Source organism: Ambystoma mexicanum, chromosome 5q (assembly GCF_040938575.1).
Source record: "Ambystoma mexicanum isolate Mex_15411 chromosome 5q, UKY_AmexF1_1, whole genome shotgun sequence".
Lineage (NCBI taxonomy): Eukaryota > Metazoa > Chordata > Amphibia > Caudata > Ambystomatidae > Ambystoma > Ambystoma mexicanum.
The window spans coordinates 1,325,364,526-1,325,385,759 of record NC_090933.1 but is presented as its reverse complement, the minus strand read 5'-3'; the positions used below and the strand labels follow the sequence as shown (position 1 = coordinate 1,325,385,759).

Genomic DNA, 21,234 nt, shown 5'->3' with positions numbered 1-21,234 from the left:
CTCTAAACTGCTTAATGCTGTGAGGCCCTATCTCTCCCAACAGAACTGCCTCACTATCGCCAGGGAAATAATTGGCTCAGGACTTGACTACTGCAATGCCCTACTCATAGGAACATCAGGAAAAACCTTGCTAAATTACAACTGGTTCAGAATAATGTCCATAGGGCCGCCACCGGCCTCTCACGCAGGGACCACATCTCTGGTCTCAGAAGACAAGTCTACTGGCTCCCAGTCAAGGAAAGAATCATCTTCAAAACCCTTGCCCTGACGCACAAGTGCCTTCATGACATGGCTCCACCCTACCTTGTCCAAAAGATCTCCAAACCCTGCACCACTAGGCCAGCCAGAACAGCATATGCTAACATGATGACTGTTCCCAAAACTAACACAGCACGTGCTGGTGGCACCAGCTTCCCCACCATGGCTGCCACACATTGGAACGCCCTACCACCACACCTTAGGCAAATTGAATCCCATGGTGCCTTTCGTAAGGCCATCAAAACCAAGCTCTTCATGTAAACCTGCAGGCCCTACGTGTACATCCTAAACAATCTGTATGTTCACTTTTGCTAATGTATGTACCAACATGTATGTAACCTGTAACTTCAAGACTACTTTTTGGGCGGCTTCTTGTAACCCTTAAATAAGCCTTCTTACGCTCCGTTTTAAGCACCTCAATGCCCGTGGGCTGTAGAGTGCTCTGCAAATGTAAAAAAATAAAATAAAATAAATACACATCTCCTGGGGAGTCCATGGTAGGGATATGTAGTCCCTTGTGTGCTTGAGGAGGGCATCCAGCACTTGGTTCAGAATGCGAGAAAATAAGGGTTGTGATATGCCATGCATGTGCTCCACTATGTGCTAGTAGGTGCCTGTGGCAAGGAAGTGGAGCACCAACACTACCTTCAGTAGAGGGGGGATGGCGGTGCGTATTTCAATGAGGCTGACAATGTCATCCTGTATCATGTCCACGATGGTGGTGATGGTGTCCCGGTCCAGACGGTACAGGGTGTGGATCTGCTCAGGGGTTAGGTTGAAAGGACTGGCTCTGATGCGAGGGATTGGGGGCTGCCTGCGTGGTACCACTGGCTGCACTGGTGGGGCATGCTGGGCCTGTCTCACCCTCCTTCTCCTCCTGTGTCTCCTCTGTGGTGCCTGCTGTTGCTGTTGTTGTTGCTGGTGTGGCAATGCAAGCATGTCCTCCAGCTCCAGTATTGCTACTACTATTGGAATCATCTTGTTGTGGGAAGGGATGTGGTGTGTGGGTGTGCTCCTTTTGTACTGGCTGTACTGGCCCAGACTCCATTGCCTCCACCTGTGCTGATTGTGTGCACCTGTGGCAGTTGGGAACACTGCACATAGCATTTTACAGTTGGTTCACTTCACATAGCATTTTACAGTTGGTTCACGATGCAGGTATTACCGGCATGCCGGTATCCCCTATCAGCACCTTCATGATGCCGGTATTTGCTTGTCCGCCTGACTTGTGATTTCCTCCCATTAGCGACATGCCGGTATTGCCGGTATGAAGGGCCGCATGCCCATGCCCATTCCCTTTCCACCATTAGAGGCACCGTTATTAACGGTGCCTCTAATTGCGGGGTCTTAAGTGGGAATAACCCGGAGCCGTATGCGATGCCGGTAATCCTTTACCGGCATTGTTTTTCCATTACCTCCAACCTCAGAATGACCCCCACTGTCTTAGTGAGGAATATCCTCCATTGGAATACAGAGTCGTGTGCTATCACCCCAGCACCAGGTAAACATTCCTGTGCACCTGGGGCAACAGTCTTCAACACAAATGCTCCTCTTCCTCCTCCTCCGTCGCCTATGAACCGTTAGGGTGAACAATGACATGCTGTTAGTCATCACACATACTATCACAAGTCTCTCCCCATCTCACCTGCTTTTGTTGTTTGCTTGCGACCCTCTGGGATGTCTTTTTTTCTCACAGTCTGGGATTTGTACAAACCCGAACGCTGGTCCAGCGCGGGGTTCTGTATTCAGTTTACGGGAGCGTTCAGAAGTCCAGGATGGATACCAGGAAGCAATGAAGTTGCACTCGGAGGCACGGAACGCCGTGACCCGAGCGCGTAAGAATTACAGGAAGATAAGGTAAAGGAATAGGAGAAAGGATGGGGTTTCAAGGAATCGGGAACAAGGAATCAAATGGGAGCCCCGAACAAACTCCGGCAACACACGTCCGACTACAGCAAGCGGTAGCATTGAGATATGCAGAGCCACGGGGGGCGTGTCTCTCTTGTAGAGCGTGCAGCGTGGAACGTAGAGACTGACCAGAAGCTGTCCAACATGGCCACTCAAAACGGAAGGATCACTGCATTCAATCCCCTATGGGTCAGGGACCAGGAAGTCCAGAAGAGGCACAAACGACGGTTGATGACACATACTTGTATGTGGGCTTGCTAGTCACACCTGCTACATGGTGGAGGGACATCCTACGCATTGGTATGGGGGGGGTATGGTCGATTGCAGGCAAATGCATATGGCCACAGCAAGGTGGGGGTAGTCTCAGCTGAGGGTGTACACCCCGTTGGCATGTGCTCTTCCCATCTGGTGCTGACGAGGTGGCCTGTACATACGGGTGTGCTGCAGGTCCACTTTGGCACTTGTCCTTTCTCAGCACACATGGGTATTGCACATAGTTGCAAGAGCTCCCATGCACATTCATACTGCTGTGCATAGTTGCCCACCTATGTCTGCCTACAGTGCCGACCTTAGCAGCGCCTGAGGAAAAAAGATATTTGCCAGGTTGTAATGCAGTGGTGATTCCGCCCGACACCTCAGTGGTAACCGTAATTACTGCTGTATTACCGCCAGTGTCGTAAAGAGGGCCATTTTCTTAAATAGCAATATTCTGGTTTGGTTCTCTCTCCATTCGATAATTGTGTGTATGACAAGTGTGGTGGTTCAAAAGAAGGACACAGGCTCTTTTTAGGACATTCTTCAACAAGGTTTATTAAATAATACAGTGTAAATCCCTATGGCTATCCCCTACCTACAGCACTACCTAAGGTGCTTGGCAGTCTTTTCCAATGTCCAAAGCAAGAATCTGTCCACCGTCCAAAAGATAACACTATCTGACCCCATCACTAGTACAAACACAATAAAGGGGCAGGAGAACGACTCCCTTCTCCTGCTCGCTGCTTCCAGCACTTCTCTTCTCAAAATGTGCTTTTTCAATAGTTCTTGGTAACTCTTCATCAGTTCATTGAATTCTTTCCTCGCGTTACTCTATGTATTCTTCACTTTGGATGTGGCTTTACTTGGTTCAGATTGATTTATCATAAACACCGCTCTGGTCTTCAGCTCTTCATACTCTTTCTTTCTTACGTCCCACTCTTCTGCTTGGGACACAGGTTTTATTTTCCTTTCTTTGCTGGACAAAGAGTTATTCACTTTATTATTCCCCACTTCAGGTATCTGTGTCTTTCTATCTTTTATTCAAAACACTTAAGTGCATTAATGTTAACGTTGAGCTTTTCTCACTCTCCTTTACCTCCCTTGTCTGTATCGTTCTTATTACTTTTCTTGTATTTGCTCAGTTCGTTCTTAACAAGGATATCACATTTCAATTCTCTTCCCCTTCAGGGATCAATATTGTTCTCTAGCTCAGACTCTCACAGTTCTCATTCAGCAAGGATATTCTACTTCCATTCACCTCTCTTCCAGAGAGTGGTATTGCTCTCCTCCTGGCCTTATCACAGTTCACATTCAGCAAGGATATTCTACTTCCATTCACCTCTCCTTCAGAGAGCGGTATTGCTCTCCTCCTTCCCTTATCACAGTTCACATTCAGCAAGGATATTCTACTTCTATTCAACTCTCCTTCAGAGAGCGGTATTGCTCTCCTCCTTGCCTTACCACAGTTTACATTCAGCAAGGATATTCTACTTCCATTCACCTCTCCTTCAGAGAGCGGTATTGCTCTCCTCCTTCCCTTATCACAGTTCACATTCAGCAAGGATATTCTACTTCTATTCAACTCTCCTTCAGAGAGCGGTATTGCTCTCCTCCTTGCCTTATCACAGTTCACATTCAGCAAGGATATTCTACTTCTTTTCAACTCTCCTTCAGAGAGCGGTATTGCTCTCCTCCTTGCCTTACCACAGTTTACATTCAGCAAGGATATTCTACTTCCATTCACCTCTCCTTCAGAGAGCGGTATTGCTCTCCTCCTTCCCTTATCACAGTTCACATTCAGCAAGGATATTCTACTTCTATTCAACTCTCCTTCAGAGAGCGGTATTGCTCTCCTCCTTGCCTTACCACAGTTTACATTCAGCAAGGATATTCTACTTCCATTCACCTCTCCTCCAGAGAGCGGTATTGCTCTCCTCCTTGCCTAATCACAGTTCACATTCAGCAAGGATATTCTACTTCCATTCACCTCTCCTCCAGAGAGCGGTATTGCTCTCCTCCTTGCCTTACCACAGTTCACATTCAGCAAGGATATTCTACTTCCATTCACCTCTCCTTCAGAGAGTGGTATTGCTCTCCGCCTTGCCTTATCACAGTTCACATTCAGCAAGGATATTCTACTTCTATTCACCTCTCCTTCAGATAGTGGTATTGCTCTCCTCCTTGCCTTATCATAGTTCACATTCAGCAGGGATATTCTACTTCCATTCACCTCTCCTCCAGAGAGTGGTATTGCACTCCTCCTTGCGTTATCACAGTTCACATTCAGCAAGGATATTCTACTTCCATTCACCTCTCCTTCAGAGAGCGGTATTGCTCTCCTCCTTGCCTTATCACAGTTCACATTCAGCAAGGATATTCTACTTTCATTCACCTCTCCTTCAGAGAGCGGTATTGCTCTCCTCCTGGCCTTATCACAGTTCACATTCAGCAAGGATATTCTACTTTCATTCACCTCTCCTCCAGAGAGTGGTATTGCTCTCCTCCTTGCCTTACCACAGTTCACATTCAGCAAGGATATTCTACTTTCATTCACCTCTCCTCCAGAGAGTGGTATTGCTCTCCTCCTTGCCTTACTACAGTTCACATTCAGGAGTGATATTCTACTTCCATTCACCTCCCCTCCAGAGAGTGGTATTGCTCTCCTCCTTGCCTTATCACAGTTCACATTCAGCAAGGATATTCTACTTCCATTCACCTCTCCTCCAGAGAGTGGTATTGCTCCCCTCCTTGCCTCATCCCAATTCACATTCAGCAGGGATATTCTACTTCCATTCACCTCTCATTCAGAGAGTGGTATTGCTCTCCTCCTTGCCTTATCACAGTTCACATTCAGTAGGGATATTCTACTTCCATCCACCTCTCCTCCAGAGAGTGGTATTGCACTCCTCCTTGCCTTATCACAGTTCACATTCAGCAAGGATATTCTACTTCCATTCACCTCTCCTTCAGAGAGCGGTATTGCTCTCCTCCTGGCCTTATCACAGTTCACATTCAGCAAGGATATTCTACTTTCATTCACCTCTCCTTCAGAGAGCGGTATTGCTCTCCTCCTGGCCTTATCACAGTTCACATTCAGCAAGGATATTCTACTTTCATTCACCTCTCCTCCAGAGAGTGGTATTGCTCTCCTCCTTGCCTTACTACAGTTCACATTCAGGAGTGATATTCTACTTCAATTCACCTCCCCTCCAGAGAGTGGTATTGCTCTCCTCCTTGCCTTATCACAGTTCACATTCAGCAAGGATATTCTACTTCCATTCACCTCTCCTCCAGAGAGTGGTATTGCTCCCCTCCTTGCCTCATCCCAATTCACATTCAGCAGGGATATTCTACTTCCATTCACCTCTCCTCCAGAGAGTGGTATTTCACTCCTCCTTGCCTTATCACAGTTCACATTCAGCAGGGATATTCTACTTCCATTCACCTCTCCTTCAGAGAGTGGTATTGCTCTCCTCCTTGCCTTACCACAGTTCACATTCAGCAAGGATATTCTACTTCCATTCACCTCTCCTTCAGAGAGCGGTATTGCTCTCCTCCTTGCCTTACCACAGTTCACATTCAGGAGGGATATTCTACTTCCATTCACCTCCCCTCCAGAGAGCGGTATTGCACTCCTCCTTGCCTTATCACAGTTCACATTCAGAAAGAGTATTCTACTTCCATTCACCTCTCCTTCAGAGAGTGGTATTGCTCGCCTCCTTGCCTTATCACAGTTCACATTCAGCAAGGATATTCTACTTCCCTTCACCTCTCCTTCAGAGAGTGGTATTGATCTCCTCCTTGCCTTACCACAGTTCACATTCAGGAGGCATATTCTACTTCCATTCACCTCTCCTCCAGAGAGTGGTATTGCACTCCCCCTTGCCTTATCACAGTTCACATTCAGAAAGGATATTCTACTTCCATTCACCTCTCCTTCGGAGACCGGTATTGCTCTCCTCCTTGACTTACCACAGTTCACATTCAGCAAGGATATTCTACTTCCATTCACCTCTCCTTCAGAGAATGGTATTGCTCGCCTCTTGCCTTATCACAGTTCACATTCTGTAGGTTTTTCTTCAGGGTCTTTTCATTAGTACTGATACTAGTTATTTGTGTTGTATAATACTCATCCGTCATCGTCCCCTGCCGTGCCAGCCTGTCCCCCGTAATCTTTGGTCTGACCAGGAAAGTTATTCAGGGATCTTATGGGTACAGCAACGGTTTTATTTCTCCGCTGCACTATTGTGCCAACTTCCTATGCATCTCTCTCATACGCTAGTCGCTCCCCCTCTCAGTTATTCGGAGTGTCAAAGGGGAGCCACTCAGTTGTTTGTAGCTTATCAGTGGTATTGGTGTAGTTGCCCGGGCCGGCTGCCCACCACAATTCTTTTTTGGTCACGGCACTTCCCAGTTTCAAGCTCCATTCGGCTCATCCTTTCTCAAGCTCTCGGTTACGCTGGCTTCTCTGCGTTATCTCTGCTGCTTCCCAGCTGATTTGGATTTTGCGGACTCAGTGTCCTCTTGCGGCTCTGCCTCTTCACAGGTTCATGTTGCCATCCTGTGTCACTTCTCCTCTGCCTCTCAGCTTTTTACTTGATGAGTGTTCCTTTTTCTGTTCACTCATCTCATTGGATTGGTCTCTTTAAGAAAAAGAGACAGTTTCACTTTCTTCAGCATAATAACATAGGTTATCTTTTTAGCCCAGTCCTGATAGTTGATAGGGTTTGACAGACCCATATATGTAGTCGTATTTACTGGTGAAGGGAGATCCACACAGGAACTGGAATCCTTGTCCCCTAAGAAGGAGTCTCTCCCTTTGAGGTCTAGCTTGCCTCTGCCCCTAGAGAGGGTGGTGCGGAGCAGGCTCACCTTTCTAGCCTCACAGGGAGGGGGTTCCCCCTTTGGAGAGAAGGGAAGAATTCCATAAATTCATCATACTAGGCTTTCTGCTAATACTTAACCCACAACGCACATTTCTTTTAATATGTACATTTCCATACATCTTTGGTAGTTTTAAAGATGGCTACTGCAATACACTTGTCTAGAGTTACAGCCATTTTTACTTTGTATATGGCCACTGCAATACCCTACTTTACGGGTCTAGTTGCTGCAATGTAGGCACTGAATATGATGTGTAGCCCGAACAGACGCCAAACACCATGGTTGTAGACTGCAATGCTTAGCTGCTGCGCGATTTCCCTCACATCAAGAGGAGGTGTGTATTCAATTCACAGATCAATTTGAGGCATATAGAAAGATGTATATAGATATCTTGGGCAACAGAAAACATCTATCTGTTGCAGACACGTGGCATTTCAGACATGAGCATAACACCAGTGAACACATGTCCCTACTCGAAATACAAGAACTAATTGCCTGACGTGAAGCTTTTTGTTGGCAACGGTTAGTAAAAAGTTTGTATTTAAGTGACATTTAGAATGATTGTCACATTAAAAATGAGATAGGACTCTAAAAAATGCATTTACATTTACGTGTAGGTAAAATGGCTGACAAAGTATGCCTACAATTTTTTTTTCATATGAAAGCACCAAGGGTGAGTATTTTCAAGAGGAGCAACCAGTGCATTCTCATTTTTTTAATCAATATAATTTCTAAAAAAAAATATATATATTTGATTATTCCGATCGGAATCTGTGATTCTTTACAAAACACGTGGGAGGTCCTTGTTATGTCACATATTCAATTTTTTGTCCTGATAAATGTCCCGTAGTCAGAGCCATAAGACTCTAAGCACGAAGTGGACCGACAAACAGCGTGTCGACAGACAACAGATTAGATATCAGTGGCACATTAAATATGACAATCTCATTAGTGTCCTCAAATGTGCCCATATTGAATTGTGATCGACTCTATTATGCTAAACAATTGGCACGATGATGCAAACATAGATTCCTATGGTATTTGGACAATATGAATTGTTGAGATGTTGTATTTTAACATTGTTTTGTTCTAAATAAAAAATATATAAAATATATATTTTTGTAATGGAGGTGTGCTGACCTATTAGGCGCTATTTGCTTACCTTATACACTTTACCTCATTGCCAGAAATATAATTCTATTGGTCTCTGACACATGCTTGCTCTTACTGTCAATTCTGGGGGAGAGGGATGGGTTTGGAGTTTATATAGGTTTAAATTCAATTGGGCCTCACTATAAGGTTGGCGGAATGGGTTTACCGGCACCGGTAAACCCGTTCCGCCCTATTACGAGGTCTCCTCGTGGGACCCTCAATGGGCTTGGAAAACAGGCATCCTTACCGGGTCCCGCGAGGGGACCAGGTAGCTAACAACGGGCCCGTCATTAACGGGCCCGTTGTTAGCTCCATCCCCATTCCCATTGAGCCCTATGGGGGCTCGAATGGGAATGGTGATGGACCGGGTCTGGGTTCCTTGGACGGGGAATTACCGGGTCCGTCAAGGTTGCGATGGCCTGGTAATTCCTCATTCGAGGAACCCGGGCCCGGATTGCGATATGGAGGCAATCATGCCGCTAAAAGCGGCATGGTTACCTCCAACCTTCTAATGAGGCCCAGTGTTTGAATTTAGCGCCAGAATAGCCTGTGCCGTTCTCGCTGTGGGAAGAGATTGGCGCTTTTTCTTTAAATCACAATTCAGTTCTTGTTTCTTCAATGATGCTGTTGGGAACATGTTTGTGTGAGAAAACAGAGGCTCTGCAGTATTGCACACCACTTCAATGATTGGAGCACACCTGCACATTGTAGGGGTTTGGCTTGCCTAGACAGGACAGCAACATTATTATTTACCTTGCAGTAGTAATATGTAGAATCTCTGCCACATACATAAGAGGGTCCCGCTAATGAAAAATAAAGGCTGTTGGTAAAATAATTCTTAGATTTACACTTCACCAGATCAACTTATAAGTAATCCTTCTAAAGACAGCCATGTGAGGCACCATGCACTTTAAAACTTTGTCTAGCCCCTGAAGAAAATCACATCAACCAGATTTGGGATTGAAACATGTTGAGCAGTGTCATAGGAATTGCAATATGATACACCAATAATGGAGAAGAATACCACAGTTCCTTTTTATATATTGTTGATAATGTTTCTCTGTGATTATGTACTGTGCTTTCTTAGGAATCCGAAGAACTAAACAAAAACAGAAAAAAAAACGAATGGGAGAAGGGAATTGGAAAAATAACCTAATTCCAAAAATGTGATCAAAGGGAGCAGGGGTTGCAGGGGTGTTCCCGCTCTCTTTGATCGACATTCCTGGTCTTTGTGGGTTCTGGGGTGTCCCCTGCTTCCACAAAAAGGAAAACGGGGGAAGGCAAACTTAAAAACAAAAGGAAAGGACCCTGCGACACAGTCTCCCTTCCATGTGCGTGAAGGGAATTGGCGTTGCACAGGGATTGCGGAGGCAATGGCACACTTTGCCGTTTACCGCCAGAAGGTACGTAAGGCAGTGGAGAGGAGCGGGTGGTCTGAAATGTACATGGGAAACAAAACCAAAAATTATTTCCGAAAAAAATTGCTTTCGTTTTTTTCTCCCTCATTCATTTTGGATTCTATCATTTCACAGTGATCTGCTTTCTTAGAATGGTGCTAGGTTTCACACTGAGAGGTGAATTGTCTTGTGATTGTTACATTAATGTGATTTATCATTTGGTAAATGAGATGGACATGTTATGTTTTGCCATTTGATGGATTTATATATTTGTTGCATTTATTTTAGCAATGTATAGTTTGTTTTAGCAATTTCCAAGTGTCTGAAGGTCTATTTGTTTTCCTAATACACCACTAGAAGTAAGGGTTACTAAAGAGTGCTCTCTGAATACTCTGGTCACATTTATAAAGTAATGGCTGTTGGATATATTATTCATGTTTGGGCGAAAACACATTAGCCCAAATGTAATGGAGTCATCAGTGATTACATAATAGATTGGTCAAACATGTGTCTGATTGGTGACAAGCTGCTGAGCTAGTGTTAAACCCCTGCCTTTATCATTTGTATATGGAAATAGGGAGCTTCCATGTAATAATGTGATCATTTCTGAATAATTAAAATGGTAGAACATATATACATGTTCCTGATGATTAAAATATCCATTTAAAATGTTTTTTTTCACCCAGGCTGTGTTTTTTTCCTAATATTTTGGATGCTAAAATGTTCTAAATAAAAATGAATCCCACTATTCATGCAGTATGTATCCTCTGTCCCATTTAAATGTTCCCATTGGAGCATCACTACTCTGCCACCTATTAGGGCGCCTTTCCCCAATAGATGGCACTTCAAAGTCGTATAAGTTACTACGTGAGGATTCACATCACTGTTACTGAGTAGACTCTTCTTGTTACATGTGATGCCTGCGATTGTGAACGTGTTGAAATTAATAATATGCATCTCCTTTTATGTTAATAGGTGACTGATGCCCAAGAAATGCAACAGTGATTGTTCCATTCTCTGGACTATCGCAGTGAAAAGCTTCATTGTTAGAATATGCAATTTCCAAGCATCTTAGAAGTGTGCACATTTGGGGTCCAGTTGCCTTTTCAGAGTATTCAGGAACTGGGATTGAAAGGCCAGTTGGATACATGATGGCTGCCGTCCATGCAACCCCTTTGTGGTAACATCCAGTAACCAAGCATGTTCATTCTGTCAATCCTGGGGGAGAGGGATATCTAGCATGAACATGACAATGTGTTATGTGCAGTAAGAAAAGTATTTCTCATTTGTGCTCTGAATTTGGAAAAGGTTCAGTGAAAAGGGTCCTCTCATTAAACTGGCAGGAAACTTTACACACCCACAGAATGTGGGAACAATTGCCATCTCATGAACATATTTATTGCCCACTTGAGGACATAGGTGAAAACCCTTATCAGTGCACTGAATTTAAGAACAGCCTCCATTTGCATGGTACACTTATGTGCCACCAACAAATGCATACAGATAAGAAACCTCATGAATGCACTGAATGTGGAAAATGGTTTGCTGAGAAGGCAGATCTTATTAGCCACCAGAGAACACATACAGGTGTGAAACCTTATGAGTGCATTGAATGTGGGAAAGGTTTTGCTCGGAAACAGTACCTTATTAACCACCAGAGTAGACATACAGGTGAGACACCACATGAGTGCACTGAATGTGGTAAAGGGTTTGCTGCAAAGGGTGAGCTTACTATCCACCAGAGAACACATACAGGTGAGAAACCTTATGAGTGCACTGAATGTGGGAAAGGGTTTGCTCAGAAGGAACATCTTATTCGCCACCAGACAACACATACAGGCATGAAATTACATGTCTGCAGTGAATGTGGAAAAGGATTTGCTACAAAGGGAGAGCTTACTATTCACCAGAGAACACATACAGGTGAGAAACCTTATGAGTGCACTGAATGTGGGAAAGGGTTTGCTCAAAAGGGAGATCTTACTATCCACCAGAGAACTCATACAGGTGAGAAACCTTATGAGTGCATTGAATGTGGGAAAGGATTTACTCATAAGGGACATCTTATTAGCCACCACAGAATACATACAGGTGAGAAACCTCATGAGTGCCCTGCATGTGGGAAACGGTTTGCTCAAAAGGGAGAGCTTATTAGCCACCAGAGAACACATACAGGTGCGAAACCTTATGAGTGCACTGAATGTGGAAAAGGTTTTACTCATAAGGGACATCTTATTAGCCACCAGAGAACACATACAGGTGAGAAACCTTATGAGTGCACTGAATGTGGAAAAGGTTTTGCTCGGAAACAACTCCTTATTAACCACCGGAGAATCCATACAGGTGAAAAACCTTATGAGTGCATTCAATGTGGGAAAGGGTTTACTAAGAAGATGCATTTTATTAGACACCAGAGTAGACATACAGATGAGAAACCTCATGAGTGCACTGAATGTGGGAAACGGTTTGCTGCAAAGGGAGAGCTTACGATCCACCAGAGTAGACATACAGGAGAGAAACCTTATGAGTGCACTGAATGTGGAAAAGGTTTTGCTTGGAAACAACTCCTTATTACCCACCATAGAACACATACAGGTGTGAAACCTTATGAGTGCACTGAATGTGGGAAAGGTTTTGCTCGGAAACAACTCCTTATTACCCACCATAGAACACATACAGGTGACAATGCTTATGAATGCATTGAATGTGGGAAAGGGTTTGCTCAGAAGGGACCTCTTATTCGCCACCAGAGAGCACATACAGGTGAAAAATTACATGTCTGCAGTGAATGTGGAAAAGGATTTGCTACAAAGGGAGTGCTTACTATCCACCAGAGAACACATACAGGTGAGAAACCTTATGAGTGCACTGAATGTGAGAAAGGGTTTGCTCAAAAGGGAGATCTTACTATCCACCAGAAAACACATACAGGTGAGAAACCATATGAGTGTACTGAATGTGGTGAAGGTTTTGCTCGGAAACAATACCTTATTAACCACCAGAGAAGACATACAGGTGATAAACCTTATCGGTGCACTGAATGTGGAAAATGCTATAGTCAGAACAGTCTCCTTATTACGCATCAGACAAAACATGCATGCCTGGGTCCATTTCAGCGTAGTGAATGTGGCGAATACTTCAGTACACAGGATGTTCTTATCTGCCATGAGAGAGGACATGTAGGTGGTGAAATCTCTTCTGCAATTGAAGGTGCTTCAGAGAGACGGAGGTGCTTCTACAATGCTACTGAGTTTGGCATGGCTGTTGACTAACACTGAGAAGAACCTCTATCTTGGAGATCCTCTTAACATGAAAATGCTGTCATTCTGTGAACAGAATTTGAGATTTTCTCCCTAACCTGTATAACATTGGAAGTTCCTCCTTTCCTCTGTGATGTACAGAAGCAATCTGAGGGGTACCTCCTCTTCAGAATGATTTATCAGTCCTTAGTAAGTCGCTTAATTATCAGCTCTTCGCACAATGCTAACCTATCAGTTCTTAGCTAGATGCTTCGAAGCCGCTTGGTGAAATATCTATGTAGGTCCTAAGTCAAAGACTCTGCCTCACACTTGCTTTTGTCTTGGCCGAAGCAGCCTGCTGCTTATTCCCTTAACACAGAAAATAAAATGAAATTGACTTTACAGCCTATGGGAGGTATGCATTTGAGGTTCACGCACTGCCCTGCTCAAAACTACATGTATAAACATGTTTGCATGCATGCATGTATGAATAAGCTGTTTTTAAATTGCTAAGCCCGTTGCTATAATAAATGGTTACACATCAAAGCTTGAAAACAACAGGGAAAGCTTAGAAAGCTAGAGTGCACGGTACAACCGTGATCGTCCTTTTAACCGTTAACAAGGAAAACGTATGGTAGCACAACAACAACGTTTTTTCTAGGCAGGCAGGTATTCAAGGAGCATCATGAGTATGCTAACAAGTGGATCGATTGGAGTGCTCACACTCAAACACGAAAAAAAGGGGGCCACCCGTCTCGGCGTACCTAGCCCTAAGGAAGAACACCCTAGCCCTGGCGGGGTGCCTATCCCTGGGTAGCGCGTGGTGTATCGCCTGTCCCTCAACCTTCTATACTGGTGGTAGTGTCTGTTGGCAGGCACAGATCGTCCAAAAAGAAAAAGAATAAAAAATGGTGTTCTCCAGAAGGTTGAGCAATATTCAACAAAGATGTGGATTAGATCTTAGGGCTGCTCTGTCTGGAGTGTGGGTACAACCTGCGGGGCAGGTCAACTGTTTGTATACCTTCCAAAGTGTTTAACTTTAATGGTGCCCGTGGGTCACTGAGGTTGGGATGGAAAAACAGTTCAACTGGAGAAACCACTGGTGGGTAGAGCAGTAAAACACAGCCGACGGGCTGGAGGACTAAAAATTGGCTCTTATAAAAATGTTTAGCTCACTCAATGGTGATGAGTGTGCTACAGCAAGTATTATTTAGAAAAAAGTCTCTCTGTTGGTATAAGAGAGATCAGAGGTGGGTCATGAGAGCCCTCATGACCGAAAGGGGTCGACCGGTTTCAATGGCGTAGGGGATTCGAGCCATCTTCATCAGGACCGTGATTGTACATGCAAACTGGGTTGCCAGGGTTCAGAGAAAAGCTGAACGTGATCGGGAAATTGCTGGTGTCTCCTGTAGGGAGGCAAAAGAAGAGGGGGGGAGGGTAGAGAGGGAAAAGCGATCAGGGCATGTAAAGGACACTGGCAACTAACTATTCAGTGCAAGCGTAGGGGTGGAGCTCTTAATGCATTTGGGTGAGCATGTGGAGCAGGAACTGTGAAGGTCACTTATTACAGGAGAGGTGAGGGTGCCTGGGCACCTGTGAGGGGTCTCACCGCCGGAGAGAGGAGGGGGAGTGCGTGACTGGGTCACGGGGGGAAGGACTGGTGGGCGGAACAAAGGGGAAAGGGGTGAATGCACCATGCACACTAATGGTGGACGGAGTGCCAAGGGGGCAAAAAATGTGTGAGCCCCTATGTGGTAAAACACCCAGGCAGGTGCAGTATTTTGTGTGCCAATGTGAAGATCTTGAAAACCCTTACCTCGGGGCCAGCGTCCAAAGTAGGAGGCAGGAGGCGATAGGAGATCAAGGGTAGTTCAAAGCAGCACAATTTGATGCAAAAAAAGCGGCAATCCAAACCACAGGTCACGCGTACCTGTTAAGAACACAAGTGATGATAAATTAGGCTCCAAACAAACATGGCAGAAGCTATGTGGAGACAAATCTGTGGGGCCTGGGTGTGGGCCGTACCTGCAAGGGGGCTGCTGCTCGCCTCTGGGTGGTCCGTGTGCTGTATCTAGCTGTACAGCTCCGGACTGGCGATACTGGCAAAGTAAGGCCCATCGCCTATAAAAAGAGCGCAGAAACGCGGTCAAACGGGCTCGCATAAGCGATGTAATGACGCAGCTGGCTCCATAGGAACGCCTCGGGCGTGTGGAGGCAGCGGAAATGAGAGCCCGAGTGCCTCTCAAAAACACAGGAGAGCGCGCTCAGGCTACCAATGGTCCGGCAAATTGCAGGACTCAATTGGTGCTGATGCGATACACCATGCGCTACCCAGGGATAGGCACTCTGCCAGGGCTAGGGTGTTCTTCCTTAGGGCTAGGTACGCCGAGACGGGTGGCCTCCTTTTTTTCGTGTTTGAGTGTGAGCACTCCAATCGATCCACTTGTTAGCATACTCATGATGCTCCTTGAATACCTGCCTACACATCAAAGCTCCCATCTTGCTGTGTAGCTACTTTTTCAAAACAAGGCTATTACAGGCCTCTAGCAGCATAAAGCATGTTACGTATACTCTCTGCTGCTTTACAAAACTACTATAATATATACTGTCCTTCAAGGCATCACCTTTTACTAAGCCTTGTCAAGATAACGTTGTTATACTATTATGAGGGGAGTTCTGACATGAAATGGCATCTCATGTGTTGCTCCTATCCCGCAGGGCAGAATGGGTGAAGTCCCATGACAGGCGGCACTGTTCTATGAATTATTTGCCGAGACACTGGCTACCACTTATGAGTAATCCTGTGTGTATGTGGTGCCAGAGAACATATACAGATGTGAAACTGCATTAGCACAGTAAATGCAGGAAGCTTTTCGTATTCTCTTGGACCCCTTGGTTGCCTGTGACAAAATTGACCATTAGATCCTACTTAGTCTAAGAGATGCCTGCATCGGGCCCTCAGCCTTTGACCATTATTTCTTCCTGCATCAGGGACTCAGCCATTGACCATTAGATCCTACTTAGTCTAAGAGATGCCTGCATCAGGGACTCGGCCATTGACCATTATATCCTCCTTGGTCCAAGATATGGCTGCATCGGGCCCTCAGCCTTTGACCATTATTTCTTCCTTGGTCTAAGAGATTCCTGCATCAGGGACTCAGCCATTGCCCATTAGACCCTACTTAGTCGAGGAGATGCCTGCCTCAGGGACTCTACCTTCTCCTTTTTGCAATCCTTCCAGGCTGATCGAACATAAGCAGGTATGATGCCTCCTTTGTTTGTTTGTTTGTTTGTTTATTTATTTGTATGGCGCACCTTACCCAGGGGCAACAGGGCACAGGCAAAAAGATAATTCGAAGCTTACAATGTTACAGAAATATACAGTTGAAGTAAAATAAAAATATTCAAGGATTACAGGAATAAGAAATATACAAATCTTCATACATAAAAAATCAATATCTATACAGGAGAGAAATATACAGATGTGTACAGGGCTGTTAGAGGCGAGGGCAAGGCCGCAAACAAAGGGTATCAATATCTATACATAGGCATAGAAAGTGCAACTAAATACAGGGCTTATTGGAGTTCAGGTGACTGATGAGGTGCCTTCTAAAGTGCAAATATGGTTGATCAGCTCTTAGGTTGTGTGGCAAAGAGTTCCAAAGTGTGGCAGCTTTCACTGGGAAACTGTTGCCACCAATGGTGGAGAGTTTGAATCTGGGAATTATCAGACAGTTGGAATTGATAGTTCTTGTTTGTCTGATGGAAGACTTTCTCTTTACCTTGTCCATCAGATAACTAGGGGCGGCATTGTTGAGGGCTTTATGGGTTAGGGAGGCCAACTTTAGTTTGATTTTGTTGTCTGTGGAGAGCCATTTGTGTTGGCGTCTGGTGGTGGAGATATGATCTCTCTTATTAATGCCGAGGGCAGCTCTCAAGGCATTATTTTGTAGGATTTGTAGCCTGTGGATAATGGCTTTGTTAGCACCGCTATAAAGGGCATTACAATAATCGAGCCTAGATAGTATGAGTGCTCTTGCCAGGATCATACAGCTGTCATTGGATAGGAATGGTCTGCCTGCTCTTATTAATTTGCAAGTATACGCAGTGGTAGATGCTAGTGAGTTGACCTGTTTAGTGAATGACACAGTGGCATCCAGATAAAAGCCGAGGGTTTTTACTTCCCTGGATACTTTGATAAAATTACCATCTATGTTAAATTCGGCATATTCAAGGCCTAGTTTGTTGATATTAGCAGGGGTACCCAAAATGATGAGCTCTGTCTTGTCATCATTCAGGCATAGACCATGAGATGCCATCCATGCCTGAATGATGAGATATACCCTATTCACCAACTCTCTGTCCTTACTGTGATCCCCTGAAAGTGGGAGGAGAATCTGAGTGTCATCTGCATAGTTAGTGTAGGTGACACCCAGATGGTCCAGATCGTCGAACAGGGGTTTGGTGAAGATGTTGTATAGTGTGGGGGAGACGCATGAGCCATGCTGGACTCTGCAGGTAATAGGAGAGGGGTCTGCTGCTGCTGAAGGGGAGAAGACTCTCATTGTTCTCTCACTCAGAAAGGATTCAATCCATCTGATAGCTTCTGGGGAGAAATGAGCAGCTGAATCAAGGTGTCTGCAGAGGACCTTGTGGTCGACGAGGTCGAATGCCGCGGAGAGGTCGAGTAGGAGGAGGAGTGCTGTCTTACCCTTGTCCCTCAGATCATCAATTTGGGTTTTCAGATCAATGAGGGCTGTTTCCGTGCCGTGTAATGGGCGGAAACCTGATTGTCTTGAGCCTAGTAATTTGTGTAGTTCTAGGTATTTTTGAATCTGGACATAGGCCACTTTGTCCAAGATTTTCAGTAGGAAGGGTACCGTGGTGATGGGTCGGTAGTTGGTGGGGATGAGAGGATCAAGCGTCTGCTTTTTGAGGAGGGGGAGCACCCAGGATTGTTTTAAGTTGGAAGGGATACTGCCTGAGGAAAAAGAGGCGTTTATGAGTTTGGAGATAAAGGGCGACAGGTCTCTGGCTGCGTCCTTGATTATGTATGCAGGGCAGATGTCGCCTTTACAGTTTGAGGGTTTAAGAGAAAGAATGATTTTCTCAACCTCCAGGGTGGTGGTTTTAGAGAAGGTGAATGAGTTGGTGTGTGTACTTGGTAAGGCATTGGGCGGAGATGTGGGAGAGTTAGTGAGGTTTAAGGAGTCTTTTTTTAGTTGAATTTTGTTTTGTAGGGTGTTTATTTTATTTGCTAGTGCCTGTTGGATGTCTGTGCACCAAGTCTGGTCCTTGGTGCAGGTGTCGGGTGTGGCAATAGTTGACTCAAGTTCCTTCAGTATGGAGAAGAGCTCCTTCATACTTGAGTTGGAGTTGGCAATGCGGTTGTTATAGGAATTCCGTTTAGCTAAGCAGATTTCAGCTTTGTAATGACGAGAAATTATGTCAAGGATGGCTTTCTTTTCACTGGAGGGGCATAGTTTCCAATCAGCTTCACATTTTCGCTTTTTTAGGCGGAGGGCTTTGAGTTCAGGTGTGTACCATTTATTTAAATGGGTTTTTGACTTGCTGGTGCGAAGTTTGAGTGGGGCAATTTTGTTCATGGTAGTTAACATGATTTTATTATATTCGTGAACTAGTGTGTTGGGATCTAGATTGTCTGGCAATGCGTTTAGGGTTGGAAGGATGGCTGGGATGATTTTTTCTACTGAAATATATTTCTTTCTTGTGAGGCAGGGTGGTGCCAGTGACACGGTTGTGGTAGGTGGTCTAGAGGTCAGTAGGTTAAATGAGACCAGCGAGTGGTCAGTCCAAGGTAGTGGTGTGGTGGAGGAGATGACCGCTGAGCAGTTAGCATCAGCAACCCACTCTAGGGTTCTTCCCTTCAGGTGGGTGGGTAGGTTAACTTTTTGTGAGAGTCCGAGTGATGAGATCGTATTGGCTATGGTAGGGGCATGTATGTCTGCTGGGTCGTTAAATCCTAGGTTAAGGTCACCTAGTAGCAGTAGTTGTGAGGTGGTTTTCGCATTGTTGGAAATTAGGTTATGCAAATCTTCCTCGAAGGTCCCGAGTGGACCTGGTGGTCTGTAGATCAGGTGGATAGTGAGGGATTGGGTGTTGTTTATAGGGAGTTTGGCAGTGAGGGATTCGCACGATTGCAGAGTTTGGGTCGGGGCTAGTCTGAGAGCTAAACTTTCTTTGGATATGATGGCGATGCCACCGCCCCGGTTGCCCACCCGGTCCTGCCTGGATATGGTATAGCCATCTGGGATGGCCAACATTAGAGACGGGCCTGCTGCATTGTGGAGCCAGGTTTCAGTTAGAGCAATAAAATCTAGTTTATCTTTAATAATTAGGTCTGCTATATCAAGGGCATGTGCGACCAATGATCTAGTATTGAGGAGAGCTCCTTTGTAGGAGTGTACATCCGTTTTTACCGAGATGTTTGTATGAGCGATAGATTTGGACTTGGTTGTGGGGATGGCAGGGCCTTTGGTGGAGCTTTTGGCTTCGCATTTGGAGTCAGACAGGAGTCTTCGGGGCGGCTCATATAGTTTAGAGAGTCTAGCGCAAAGTTTGTTGTTTCTTTCGGTGGTAGGGCAGGGGTGGGAGGCAAGGGTTATAGGTCCTGACTTGCGATGATACCTTGGGCAGGAAGGGTCAGAATAGTAACTAGTTATGTAGGAATCGTTGGTGAGACTGGTGCCTGGCTGGGAGGGGGGGGACTCCTGAGTCGGTATCCTGCATGGGAATATCTGGGGATGCTGGCGTGGCCATCGCACAGTAGATGAGTAATATGATATCAGAATCCCTGATTAACAGGATGTGGTGTGTCCTAGGGTTCGGCCTTACCCCCCTCTCCTTAACATTTGTTATTCTGCATCTGGCCTGGCTAATTTACTCCTACTCATTCTCATTCTGATTCTAGAGTTACAACCCTCTGATCCTCTTACACTTACAGAGGCATCACTAACTTTCAGAGCTGTCTGATAACTGTGAACTGGTGAATGGTTTCTCACTGACTAAAGCTGAGCTCTTCCAAAACTGTATATTGGTAGTTAGGTTTGCTCCAGACACTTGACATGCTTCCCTGTCTTTCCTCTGGGCTTGGTGCTCATGCCATTTACCTGGGTGTCAACATTGACTGAGCTCTTGCTTGCCTCTCAGACGCCCCAGTTTGCTAGTAGTTTATTTCCACATTAAAGGCATACTCTATGGACCTTACCCGAGTTTTCGTCCATTAAACGCACGCGAAAACAAGCACCTCTGAGCCGCCATTTTCTGATAATCCTATCATTTCCCCCATCGCCCTGGCAGACCTGCTTTTGTGGCACTAAATCAATTCCCCCGCCCCTGAGCCTGACATCAGCAGACTCGTACCGCCCATTTCCCAACGCCAAAGCACGTCTCGTGTCAACATTCGCTGCGCTTCAGCTAATGACGTGTCGCCATGGAAATGGCAGGACGCCTCTCTCCTCAATAAGTATAAACAGACCGTTTCACAACACACAGCAGCCGATTTTCGATTCCATTCCTCTCTCTGTGTTACTTTGAGTATTCTGTGACTCGTTTCAGTGCTCAGCTACCTTCGTCGCTTGTAGCCTGTGTAAACACCTGTACCATATCGGTAAATTATTTTACTCTGTTTACCACACAATGGCTACAATAATGCCCTACATGTACGAGCCCGAGTATACCGAGGAGGAACTACTGGAAAGGGAAGCACGTGAAAACGATGGGGAATTCGGACGGCAGTTGGGAGGACGATTCAACAGATGAAGAGCCTGGGCCTAGTCGCATGGACGGCGTCTCCACCTGGTGCACATGCAATCGGTGCGAGCTAATGCCAACCGAGGACGAGAACTGCTGCTGCCGAGAAAACTCGGGATGCCTGGCCTACATTACGGAAGGCGAGCCACGACCGCAATGCATCACCGAGCTGCCAGACTTCAGGGCAGCCTGCCTCACACGGGCTGTGTTGAGAATCTTGATGGTGCTTATGCACGAACTTCGAGCAACTGTTCGTCCTCGTAATCCGAGTAACGAGTAAGTATACTCTGCATGTCATGCCACTCCTATTTCATGTTCTTCTACTATATCCAAAATTACATCTACATATCATTGTAACGCATGTACGT

At 45.5% G+C, this 21,234-nt stretch overlaps 2 protein-coding genes across 3 annotated transcripts in view; both read left to right on the top strand.

Moving 5' to 3' along the window:
- LOC138498508 (zinc finger protein 268-like) overlaps positions 1-13,495 on the top strand; it is a 53,765-nt gene extending 40,270 nt beyond the window's left edge. For both annotated transcript variants that reach the window (XM_069622285.1, XM_069622284.1), the window contains exon 2: positions 10,830-13,495. In XM_069622285.1, the coding sequence (XP_069478386.1) occupies positions 11,114-13,126 (2,013 nt within the window). In that variant the 5' untranslated portion in view covers positions 10,830-11,113 and the 3' untranslated portion in view covers positions 13,127-13,495. The remainder of the gene's footprint in view (positions 1-10,829) is intronic.
- LOC138498518 (zinc finger protein 271-like) overlaps positions 1-21,234 on the top strand; it is a 173,135-nt gene that overhangs the window by 16,742 nt on the left and 135,159 nt on the right. The gene's annotated exons all lie outside the window — the stretch shown is intronic.